The sequence below is a fragment of the Coturnix japonica genome, chromosome 7 (assembly GCF_001577835.2).
Source record: "Coturnix japonica isolate 7356 chromosome 7, Coturnix japonica 2.1, whole genome shotgun sequence".
In the NCBI taxonomy this organism is placed as follows: domain Eukaryota; kingdom Metazoa; phylum Chordata; class Aves; order Galliformes; family Phasianidae; genus Coturnix; species Coturnix japonica.
The window spans coordinates 16461810-16475059 of NC_029522.1; the positions used below are offsets into that span (position 1 = coordinate 16461810).

The 13250-nt window shown below is 34.8% G+C and overlaps 1 protein-coding gene across 1 annotated transcript in view; it reads left to right on the forward strand.

Moving 5' to 3' along the window:
- Positions 1 to 13250, forward strand: part of MYO3B (myosin IIIB) — a 173496-nt gene that overhangs the window by 77501 nt on the left and 82745 nt on the right. Inside the window, exons 13-23 of the mRNA XM_032445800.1 lie at positions 4891 to 4987; positions 5871 to 5987; positions 6802 to 6906; positions 7027 to 7110; positions 7800 to 8002; positions 8385 to 8483; positions 9069 to 9183; positions 9565 to 9691; positions 9833 to 10043; positions 11515 to 11662; positions 11895 to 12048. Coding sequence (XP_032301691.1) covers positions 4891 to 4987; positions 5871 to 5987; positions 6802 to 6906; positions 7027 to 7110; positions 7800 to 8002; positions 8385 to 8483; positions 9069 to 9183; positions 9565 to 9691; positions 9833 to 10043; positions 11515 to 11662; positions 11895 to 12048 — 1460 coding nt within the window. The remainder of the gene's footprint in view (positions 1 to 4890; positions 4988 to 5870; positions 5988 to 6801; positions 6907 to 7026; positions 7111 to 7799; positions 8003 to 8384; positions 8484 to 9068; positions 9184 to 9564; positions 9692 to 9832; positions 10044 to 11514; positions 11663 to 11894; positions 12049 to 13250) is intronic.

Consider the following 13250-nt stretch of genomic DNA (forward strand, 5'->3'; position numbering starts at 1 on the left):
AAGCTGGTGCAAGACAGCAAGGAAAACTACAGCACTCAGAAAGAGGTATTGGCAAAAATTCTTTTGCATAGAGTTTTAGATCACAGCTCACATTTCCCATTAGTGTTCTAAGGGTAAAATGGAGAGATGCGGGGAGCTGTTCTAGCAGTTTACTGCTATTAAAAAGGAAATAACTGGCTTACTCCTTCCATTTTACTGCAGCTCCAGGAAAAACCTCCTGGTGCTCTCTTCATTTCAGCTCAAATGGTTGTCAAAACCAGATCAGAGCTTCTAAAGTAGAACAAAAAACTAAGCCAGCAGAAACACACAGATGATTTTCTACTGTGTTAGTGACTGCAGAGAGAGGTTCCTCAGCTAATTTAGTTAAAGTAGAGGAGGGATTATCTCATGTGACTAGAAATAAGGGATGAGAGAGGTAGTCACCATTCAGCAGAATTGTCTGGCATGAATTCTGGAGTCACAGCCTGAAACTTCTACTTAATTTAGTTTCTTTCATACTTAATTTATAAACTTCATTGAGAAAGAATAATAAAGCTTAAATTCAGTACAGATCTTCATACAGTAGAAGCAGAGGGTCTCTTTGCTGAGCACAGAATAGCCTGCTAAATGTACATGTTTGTTGCCATCATCAGATTTTTATTTCTGATAAAATGTTTTGCCGTATCCCTTTGCCATTAGGTAACTTTCTAGAGAATTTCACACTCTCTTTTCTTTAGATGGGAAATTAATGATTAAAAAAAGTATGCTAGTGTAAGGTATGGCTTTTTAAAATAAAAAATGGCATTGACACTTGCTCCTCCTATTTTAACAAAAAAGATTTTTGAAACTTTTCCACCAGCTATATTTTTCCCTGAACTATTTGTATCAGTGAGATGCAGATATGTCCTGGTTCTATGAAAACAGGCTACTGTAGATTTGGTCACCGTAAACCTACTAACAAAGAGAAACGTGCACAACACTTGAAGCTCTAATTGTTTTTTTCTGAAATACGTTTTGCCCCATCATGGGAAGACTCTAAGCAAATATCCATAAGATTATAGATTTTGTTAATTCTCAGTCAGCAGTAAACATTTGCGCTGTGTAAATTGTATTTTTGTTAAACATTGTTTTGATGAGTTAGATAATCCATTGAGGGAGACTGTAAGAGAGAACTACTCACTTTCCAGATGTCTTTCAGACTTTTGAACTCATTTGTTAAGATCAGTTGCCTTTTTGATTCATAGCACAAGCGATTCTAGAAGCTGGGCTGGTTGCCAACCTGCTGAAGGAGGTAGCCAGAAGGAGTTAGTTTGTTTCCTAGTATTCCTAAATGTCAAATGGCTCCTTGTGCTAACTACATTGGCAAAATTCACTGTAAAAAATGGACTTGTTTTCTGGAGTTTAGTTCTAAATGCAGTAAAATATTATCCCTTATCTTTTTTCAGCTTGTCAGGATTTAATCCAAACCTAGTGAAGCTGGCAGCTGGTTCAGTATTTAAAAATGTGGAAAAATAAATTTTAGCATTTCAGAGGCCTGTTAAGCAACGGAGTATATAAGGTTCTGTAAGTAACACTTAAAAATATCATAGAGCTTGCAATGAAACTATTTAGAAAGGAAACACTGCGTATGTTCAAGATGATAAAATCTTGAATCCTATAGAAAGACATTCCTAAAAGGTAAGCATTCTATTTCAAATATGAATTCTGGATGAAATATAAATTCCAAATTTTAAATATTAAATATTTTAGTGACTTAGGAGTGGAAGTAGTAGAAAACTGGAGAAATTTTAATGTTTAACTGAATGTTTGAAAAAATGCTGACATCAGCAAAAGGAAATGAATTGAATGGAAATAGTCTGTATTTTTTCTTTGAATTTATGACCATTAAGAAACTACCGATTTATGAACAATCTTAAAGTAACAGCTTGCTCCATGCAGTATAGCAATCATATGAAAATCTAAAAAAGCAAAATCCCAACAGTTTGTGAAATGGAACAATTCAGATGAAACCATAACTGTCTTAAATGCAAAATAAAAGCACTGTTAGAAAAGAATGTTAGGGGTGGGAAGGAAGAGCTTGGAACTGTGAGGTTTGCCAAGAAACACTAAAATCCATGATCTACTCTAATTTCTTTCTCAGGACAGAACATCACACACTTTTTCAAGTGCTTGTCACTAGAATTCTAGAATAAATCCCTATATTTTACAAGTGCCTTGAGTGAATAGCCCTTTACAGCACTTTTGCAATGAAGAGAGTACATCCTACAAGATATGACTCAGAACATTCCTGGAACATAACACCATCAGTTCTTTTTTTACTTAGAATTTGCCCATGGCAAAGGGATTGGAACTTGATGATTTTAAGGTCCCTTCTGACCTAAGCTATTCTGTGATTCTTAGAGTAATTGAAAGAAGGCTGATCGTTTGTACTGTTGAAAAAAATACCCCAAAGCTATAATCATTTCCCTACTTACAAGTGTTTCTTTCTGCTTTCTAAGAAATAATTATTTTGAAAATACTTCTACAGCAGGGTATACTTCTGATGTTCAATTGTGGAAATAATAAATGTTTACTGTCTGTTTTCTTCCTTCCCACTCTGTCAGTATATCAGCGGGTCTTAGGGTCAGTAGAAAACTGATGAGGCCAGAAGGAGATTTGAAGATAATGTGATGCTATACTCTTAAAATCCTCTTCCTAATTGTGTTCTTAGGAAAATGAGTTAAGCATAAAGAAGTGTGTGCACAAAAGTATCTGTTTTACATATTTGACTAGGCTAATTTCCTTATTTATTTATTTACATGGAGTTAAAGTAAAAAAAAACAACAAAACAACAACAACAAAAAACCTTTCCAATAACAGAATTGATTTCTTTATCACTTAAGTAGAACAAACAGCAGGAATTTAATACACAATCAGATAACAGATTAGTTTGCAAAGCCATTGTGCAATTAGAGATGCTTAGGTTTAAATGCACCCCTCCTCCCTACGTCCCTCCACCTCTATTAGAGAAATCCATACTTGCAGCTTGTTGTAATTTAATATTGTGGTTATGAACACAAGCAATTGTTAAAATATTTCATTCATTTTTGGACTTACAATTGCTGCCATTTCTAAATAGTTAGCATTATTTACATCAGAATTTTTCTCAGTTGCAAAGAGGCTGAATTCTTTTTTAAAATGGAAACAACAATTAGAAAAACGAATTTCTTAGGTCACTTAATTACAGTCCTACTGCCTTGAGGTTCTAGCTTGTCAGTAAAGTGTAATTTTCTTGAATATTATTAAGCACCTAACAAAAATCTGAAAATGGAAGAATTAACTGAATGGAACTTGGAACAGATTCACACTACCTCCACTGCCCACTGGAAATAATAACCACTATAATTTTTATGTTTTTTTTAAATAGATCCTTTGTGTTCTCCTTCATTCATTTCTTTATGCGTGCATCAAGGAGAAACCATTTCTATTCTGAAATGTCAGATGTAAAATATAAGTGGGGCTGTTAGCAACGGTTGTATTTTATTTTTTAGCTGACAAAATAGTATGCCTCATTTTATTTAACTAAAATTCAAATGAACTATTATAGAGTAGTTATCCAGAACTCATGGAGTAACAGAAAGAAAATAAAGAAACATGAATAGAAGTGGACATAAATGATGAAGTATAATAATTAAGTATAGTTCACAATTATCAGTACATACATAACAGTTTTCACTTTCCTATTTCTTAGACACTTTCTAAGCAATAACTCTTTTATATATGATGGTATAATAGCTCTTGGGTATGAAAACTGTCTATTTACTGAATGAAATCTAAGTTCAAATGTAGAAGTACACATAAAAGGACAAACGCTTATTTTTTAAAACAATTCTATGAGTATATGTGTAAGTATGATTAGAGAAAAAAAGACCTGCTACATCTTCATCTTAATCTTCAACATTACAAATAAAGAATATTTTCTGCCACATCACAGTATCATTCTGCTATTCTTTGATCTGATATTTAGCACTGTTTCTGGATGTATGATCATGTGATTCCTACTTTCTATGTGGCAACTAATGCAGAAACAGTGTCAGGACTGTCATTGAGGATCAATGCTAAATGTTACTCAGCAGGATGCAGACTGTATCTCGGTGGGTGTCCTCCTACTGTGCTTTGATTATGTTTGTTGTAAGAAAAGTCTACTTGTGCTTACAGCACTCATATTTCACCCACTCCATGGAAAACATATCACACCCTCTTGATTTGTCCCTGTTTCAACAACATAGATGATTTAAAAACATATACGCAGCATTTTCAAAGATTCCTTTGGTATAATCTGATTATAAAGGGGTTATGTGACAGTTTGTCTCTGCTACTTATTGTGTGGCTTAATTCTCTGAGGACAAGCTGACTGCACATCCACACAACTTAGAATCTGATGGCAGCTGTGGTTCAAAAATGTTCTGGACCAGATCTGGGGTCATTTGGGGAAGCACCTTGTTCAACAAGGTACAGGAGGATTTTATTCTACTTATTACTTGTAACTTCTTTAGATGACAAAACCACCGGCTGGGTACATAGGATGTAGATTTAATTAAACAGAGTAGTGGTTTATTAACTTAGAGCAAGAATGAAAATGAGCTTTTTTAAAATACTTTTCTGCATGAGTGTAAAGTAGTAAGTCTACAAATAGATCTTCATCTATGAACATTGATAAATAGATCAGGGTTGTATGTATTGAGTGAGAAGATATTACATTTCACAGCAAGCTGACACATTGCTTTTATGAATGAATACTTCAAATAAACAGTATGAATTTCAGAGAGCATGCCTAAGTTTTCTGTGTGGTAAAAACTCACCCATGACTTTCTGTTGCCTCATAGCTGTATTCAATAAAGTTTTATAACACTGGCTCTGTTAAACTTCCAGGCATGAACGAATACATACCAGAAGACCCTACCATGTGGATGGAGCTGACAAGTATTCTCAAGATGATGATCTGGTAAATCTGGAAGTTCTTGATGAGGTACTGTATTTTCTGATCATAAGTTTCCAATCTCTCTGCCTTATATTTTCCCTGTTTCTGCTCTTTAGGCTTCTTTTAAAATAATGATAAGTGTTTCTTCTTGGAAGCTTTGATTCAATATGGAAAAGGAATTGTCTCATGATCTATCTGCTGTCACCATTTCTTTAGTAATAGTCTATTTAGTAAAGTAAAAGCAATAGGTGTGAATCCTATTCTGTGGAAGTGTTTAAATATGAGTGATACTGGTTTAAAATATTTTCTGAGTTTCCTAAAATGGAAAGCTTAGTAATGAAGATGTAGATTGAAGTGACTTTTGTAAAACTGATGAAAAAAATGGAATAACACATCTACAGCTTCTGAGTAAAACATGATAAAACATCAGCTGCATATTTCATTATATCACCTATGTGCAGAGTATCTGTAATTTTTTTTTTCCTGAGAATCCTTAACTTGCATGCCAGTAAAAAAAGACATAATAGCAAATTATTTTAGCATCCTGTTTAAAACAGTCTCTTACTTCTCGTTAAAAATAAATAATTAAATAATCATTAAAAATTACTATCCTTGTTTCATGGTCTAATAAGAGGAAATGTACCATGAAGTGCAGAAGCAATCTGTATGGCCATATTATCTTCAGAAAGTTTACTTCTCGAACTGTTTTAATAAAGAACATGCTAATCTGGTAGTAGGATGTGCCATTTAACTTAGTTTTATGGCTTAACTGAAAAATTTGAAAATATTTTATTTATTTTGTGACATTGGTGTTTGAGAAATAACTAGTAATGTTTTACACGCCTCTTAATTGATGTTCTTAGTATATTTACAGAATCTTATTGACTGGGAAAATAATGCTTAACAATCAAATTTTTTCTAATCTTCTCAGGATACAATTATTCATCAGCTGCAGAAACGCTATGCTGACTTACAAATTTATACATATGTTGGAGATATTTTGATAGCCTTAAACCCTTTCCAGAATCTCAGCATTTACTCTCCACAGGTAAGATAGACTTGAAGGTGTGTACAGTACTTGCTTTATATTTTGTATTAGTGCTACTGGCTAAAATACTCACATGATGGGAGTGCAGTTTAAACCTCAGTCTTTTATTCTTCCAAAAAACTGTGTCTACAAATTGTTTTCTATTTTTACTTTCACTTTAGTCTAGTTTGATTTAATTGCTTTCTGCTTGGTGACACAAATTCCACAGAAGTGCTAAGATTGCCCCAGCCACAGCTGTTCCTCTTGTCTGGCATTTAGGGCTTTCTTCTGGGAAACAGAAGATAGTTATACGATCTGCCTCACGCTGAGTTTGTTGCTTTCTAAACAATTGCTCTGACTGGTTCTTACATGTCCTGTGCCATCAGTTGTGGCTTAAAAAAAAAAAAAAAAAAAAAAAAGTGAATTCAATGGTGTAAAAATAGAGACAACTTAATTCTCTATGAATATGAAGAGTGGTGGAGCCATAAATCTTAGTCTCCTTGGGTATCTAACTCGGGGCTGCAGGCAGAGGAACCAGATTCCAGCTTCACTTTTTTCTTTGCAGTTTCTTTGGTAAAATTTTCCTGCCTAAACGGTTTGGAATTCTGTTATTGTGATACAGGTCTTCTCACCATGCTGTAAAAGAAATACTGAAAAGCATTTCAAAATTGCCAGTGCCAAGAATTACCACTCTTCAGTCAGAATTTTGCAATAGAACAGACAAATACCTACCATGTGGGTTAGCAGGCAGAAGATACTCACTATTCTTCTTTTCAGATCTTAACTGTAGAGTTCACTTCTGTATTTTTACTGTTGTGTTTTTTTCTTAATCCAGTTCTCCAAGCTTTACCATGGTATGAAGCGCTCATCCAATCCCCCTCACATATTTGCCTCTGCAGATGCTGCCTACCAAAGTATGGTGACGTTCAGCAAAGATCAGGTAAAACTATTAATTTTGTTTTAGATTTCACATTAATCATAGTGCCACTTTGCTACAGATGTAGCTTATGTTCTGTTATGTTGTTGAACTGTACACTTACTGCTTTGTTTGTATGTTCAGTGCATTATCATCAGTGGGGAAAGTGGCGCTGGAAAGACAGAAAGTGCCCATTTGATCGTCCAGCATTTGACCTTCTTGGGAAAGGTATTTCTAGCAATAATGTAAAACAATGAATTCTCCCCACTCCCTAGCACTTCTCCTTTATTAAATGTTTAATATTAAAAATTGTTCTTGTTAATTAATCCACTTGAGGCAGGGGAAGAGTATTTATAAGCACTGAATCATTGCCATTAGAGTATTACCTGCACCAAGCTATTTCAGTGTAGGACAAAGTGACAAATTCCAAATGATCAGTGCCTGTAGTTATCTGCAGTGTTAATAATCTATAACATTGTTAATCTGTACAATAAAATATAACAGGTCTTGCTTTGGCTCTGATCTTGGAAGCTCTTATGTTTTTAAATGTTAATGAGTAACGCTACTACTACAAAATAGTGTGAAAATCATGTGTGTAAGTTTAACAAATATATGTATTAGTATGATTGTTGTCTTAGGTAATATTCTTTTTTTTCAGGTGGCTTAGTTGCCTTAATTAAATTATATGAAGCTTTAGAGATAAAACAATTGCAAAGAAGGAAAAATATGATTTTCCTTACCTGTAGGTGATTTTCCCTTCAGCGTATGGCCTTACTGTATAGATGGGAAGGTTAATGGAGTATCTAACTCTGTAAGAATGAGATAATGGGATACTATACTTCTTAAGCAGAAATTGGATTGTGAGTAGGCAATATATTCTTATAATGGTCATTCTGATTTATATTTGTTCTGTCAAGGCCAATAACCGTGCTTTGCGTGAGAAAATTCTTCAGGTGAATCCTCTGGTTGAAGCATTTGGGAATGCCTGCACTGCCATCAATGACAACTCAAGTCGCTTTGGAAAATATCTGGAAATGATGTTTACACCCACAGGAGCTGTAATGGGTGCAAAGATTTCTGAGTATCTACTTGAAAAGTCAAGGGTTATAAAACAGGCTGTGTACGTTCACTAATCATCTGTCCTTTCTCATTTTTGTAATGTTATTTACTGTTTAATTCTCTAAAAACTCTTATTTAAGTGCTTCCAATAGTGTGTCCTGCTGAAGCAATAATCCTTTGTACAGTAACATTAATGACAAGAATAGTTTGGTTCTTTTGGAACAAAAGCCAGATCTATTCTATTTTCTTTTGAGAAATAATGTGGTTATCTGGATTTTCTGTTTTACAGCTGAAATAGTTATCTTTGGTCTTCCACTATTATTGGCCCTGATCATTTGCTCCATGTCTCAATGAGATTGTGATAAAGACTTTTCCTTTTACCTTGTACAAGATACTGCAAGTATAAACACATGTGCTTTACAGACGTGCTTTGTTGTTTCTAGGGGAGAGAAAAATTTCCATATATTTTATTATATTTATGCTGGCCTTTATCATCAGAAGAAACTTTCTGAATATAGGCTTCCTGAAAAAAAGCCTCCTAGGTAACTATCAGTCACATGTTTTAACCACTGATTCTAATTATCTATTGATCAGCTCTTGCTTTCAGCACGATGTCTTTGAAGACAGACTTGAGTCTGTCATAATCCTTCTGTATCCCTTAAGGAAATAATAAATAAATAAATGGTGGACAATAATGAATTACAGTATTTACATTAAAACCTGGAACCATTTAAGGAGAAAGAAGAAATATTCTCATTACTATATATGTATTTTGTCATACATTCAGATCAAGACAGTCACTCTGTGCTCCAAATATGTTTTTAAGTTGTGCTTTTAGTTGGTATTTGTACCTAGAGAGGAACTGATCTATATGATTCTACATTGGGTGAGAGCACGTAGGTAAAATGTTAGTAACACTATGAACAGATTATTAACAAAGAATTAGCAAAAGTGACTGCAACAGAAACAAAAATGTCTTAAATATTTAATTTTTTAAAAAATTCAAAATTTAAATTTAAATTATTTTAATAATAAACATTTCATTTTGTTTCTCTGGATGTAGTTACATTATAGTCACTGTTGGTTGTACTTATCACCTACTTAGTGCTTTCTTTCACTCTGTTTAGATACATTGATAATGAAACTGGAAGAGTAATGCATGACATTGTTACTAAGGATTCCTATGGAAGACAATTTGAAGCAATTCAGCATTGCTTTAGAATTATAGGATTCACTGATGAGGTAAGATATCCAGTTGCTAAACCATTACTGACCTTACAGAAAACAGCCTCCAGTGCTGCTTGTGCTTAGGCTGCCACTTGGCTGCATGAATACACAGCATGCCGCAGAATCTCTTATAACAGAAATGAATTATGAAAGTAAAACCACACACATGGAAGCCAGGACCAGTCAGAGGTCTCAGTTTGTAGTTAGGCAAGTCCATTTACATTTCTATAGGATCCTTTTTCTGTGTAAATAGGATTTTCCTTTAATTAGAACTTGGTCTTAGGACAATCTACAAACTTTTATCACCATCTGATGCTCACCTTTTTCTTTCATAAACTAAGTTTGATGTACATATTTAATTGGATTCCTTGAGAGTGCTTTTTGTCATTTTTACAGGAAGTGTACTCAGTGTACAGAATTCTGACTGGTATCTTAAATACTGGAAACATTGAGTTTGCTGCCATTTCTTCACAGCACCAAACAGATAAAAGTGAAGTTCCAAACCCAGAAGCCTTAGATAATGGTAACTACATTTTAACATGATCAACTCTACAAATGCCATTGGACTGTATCTGAAAGAATCTGTAACTTGTGGAAACAGGGTATGCCAGTGATGTCCTCAGAAGAGTCATAATTTATATATATATTCTACACTGTTTTTCAGCTGCTGCACTACTAAGTATTGGGTCAGAAGAACTGCAAGAGGCCCTAACCTCCCACTGTGTTGTAACACGGGGGGAGACTATTATCCGAACAAACACTGTGGACAAAGCAGCTGACGTGCGAGATGCCATGTCTAAAGCACTTTATGGCAGACTCTTCAGCTGGATCGTAAATCGCATTAATACGCTTCTTCAGCCAGATAAAAATATATGGCAAGTTACACATCACTGAATCGTTTGTATTTACTGTGCATATATCTTTGATGGGTTCATCCATTTGTATATTTTTTGATTTTTCTGAAGAAATGCTGTGTTTATTTTGGCTGAGGCTTCAAAATGGCTTTCATGCTGTGATACTGAATTCTGTTTCCAGGACATTAACCCAACATTCTCAAACAACTGAGTGAAATGTAGCTACTGAAGTCAGTGGAAATTGATGATTAAAATTATGTAAAATTCTTTAAAAAGATACTTTGCATGTAGAAAACATTAAAACCATACCCATGGCCAGTAAGTATTTGAAGTATGCTAAAAAGTTAGTATGTTTTTGGAGTCCTTCCAGTACTTCTGCCATTGTAATTTAGTAGTAAATACAGACTGAGTTGTAATTGGTGGTGTTTTCATTGTCAGGCATGATCTGGTTGCTTTGCTCCTTTCACGCAGCTGTAGAGATTTCTAAAAATAAGAGAACCCCTTAGGTAATGTAAAAATGTTTTTGCTAACTACAGTGCTCCTGCTTCCATGCTGGGAGACCGGAGAAAGCAAGGAGGAAAAAAGTGATGTAGTGGGACATAGAATATGCGGAGTAATTATTGCAAATATAATTTAAAGATGCTAACTCTGAATTCCACTAGAGATAATTTCACTCATCCTTGACTGCACTGAGATAAAGGTATCTTGAGAGTTTTTAGACCTCCAGTTCCCTTCCATTGCACTGAATAGAAACAGTTGCTATTTCTGACTGTAACCTGAATCTCTTTGTTTTATCCAGAAGCCAAATCGAGAAGTTTAGCATACAGTATTCTCCCTTTCAGAGCCTGTCTGCATGACGCAATGTGTTGTTATGTACAGACAGACTGGGAATGAACCTATGTACTGCATTCTTAATGTAATTCTGTGCCTGGGCACCGAGTTAATAGGTTGTGCTTTTTCTTGTCCTAGTTACAGATTAAAGATCCCTACTTGCACTTCATTATACCATGCAGAACACAATGTGCATTTGTATTTCCTGTGACAACTGTGGTCTGAGTATACGTAACCTGGCAAGCTAACATGTGGTCTTTTAATAATCCTGCTGTAGCAGCATCAGATTTGGTAATTGTCTTGCTGACTGAGTGTAGCAAAAACATGCTAGTAGAGCTTGGCACCTTTCATTTACCTGGAGGATTTGTCAGTAGGTTCGGTTCAGGATGTGCTTATTGCAACCACTTATTTTAATGCATCTCTGAAGTCTGTTACTAAGTAGTTATGATTCTCTTTTTCTTATTCATGGGAATAAAACTTGTAAAAGACAAGTGGAAAACCCAAAGTGTTAATGATTCTCAACAAACGCGCAAATTATTATAAATTCAAATACATTTTTTCTCCTTTGTTTTTGCAGCAAATTGAATTGATTATGCTGTCTTAGTTACTGTCTTTATTCTGATTATAACATACTGAATTCTGCTTGACTTTTCACATGCAGCAATACTGAAAATGGAATGAATGTTGGTATACTAGATATATTTGGATTCGAGAACTTCGCAAGAAATTCCTTTGAACAGCTGTGCATAAATATTGCTAATGAGCAGATCCAGTTTTATTTCAATCAACATATTTTTGCACTTGAACAGGTAAATCTGGCTCTCATGAAGTCTAGTTGAATTAGCCATCTTGACCCATAGATTGTATTCAGTAATACATTATAAACTATGAAATGGTTGTGGGGTTTAAATGTAAGTAATGTTTATGTCTTTCAGCTTAGTTGTTGCTGTTTTGTAAATAATGTTGTTGGGGCCTATAGAGTATTCCCATGCATCATAAATGTCTGAATGATTCAGTATTAAAACTCTGTTGACTTTTTAGATGGAATATCAGAATGAGGGAATTGATGCTGCTACAGTGGAGTACGAGGACAACCGTCCACTTCTAGATATGTTCCTGCAGAAACCCATGGGTCTTCTTTCTCTGCTAGATGAAGAAAGTCGATTTCCTCAGGCAACAGACCTAACTTTAGTTGGTATGAGGAAACAGAAGTCCTGGCAAACAACCAATGTGTTTTGAGAGCATGGTGTGATATCTTTACTTAAGATTTTTTTAGCCTAATTGTCCTACAGAGACTGTGCCATTTTGTTTGGCAGTTTGAGTGTGTTTTTTCATTGTGCTTCACCGTGCATCTATGCCTCATGTTTTTTATACTGCAAAAGATATTCTACACATCTTATGTCAAGAGCTTGTCTTTTCAGTGTTTTAAGGAATTAACCTCTGTATTGTCCCTGTACACGAGGCTCATCAAGAAGCTTTTATCAGCATTTAAAAGGGAAAGCTGAGACATAGCAGAACTTGTGTCTAGGACCACCCTGTGAGTTATCATTAGTGTTGAGGGTAAAACTAAGATCTCCCAGTACTGCAGGCCCATGTTTATCCAATTAGAAAATATTATTTCACTGCAGATTATCTCATCATAAGTAGAAAGTGTGTGTTATTTCTTGTGTGCCATCTGGCTAAATATTTCCCTTCCTTCATGCATAGTTTACATATGTCTTAACAAATCTTGGCACAAACTTTAAAACATGTAGTGCATGCTATGTTTAAAAATGTTTTCCTGCTTTTATTTACTAGAACTTCAGTTTTCATTGTGGTACGTAACGAAGTTTTAGTTTGTTCAATCAAATGTTTCAGTGGGGATTCAAATACTTAGAGAAAAATTACAAGTGCCTGGTAAATTGTATGATATATGCACAAGATTTTTCACTTCTGCACTGCAACTTGAAATCAGGCCAAAGAATGAATTCTGTGATTTCATTCCAGTCCTTATTTGTGTGCTAAAACTGTGAGCCTCCCTGTGGAACCTATAAAACAGTTAATCTCAAATACTGAACTTGCACCTTCAAAGTATCAGGGAGGCAGCAACTGAGATATGTTGCCCACTCTGTATGTGCCAGATCATCACTAATTCCCACCCTCCCAATTCAAAACCTGTCCCCTCCTCTGCCCTGCAACCTGCCAAAATTCTGAGCTGAATCCTTTTGCTTTAAATACAAGGATTCTCAAACTTAGAGAAATAAAACACAGAAAGAAAATGATTAGAAAGAAAATAAAATGTTACTGGATTATAACATCAGAAAAAAAAATATTTTTGTAGTAATGTCTGACCTACACAAAGTGACAGATGATTTTATCAATTGATTCTGGCCTTGGATCTCTAGTTGCATGTACAGA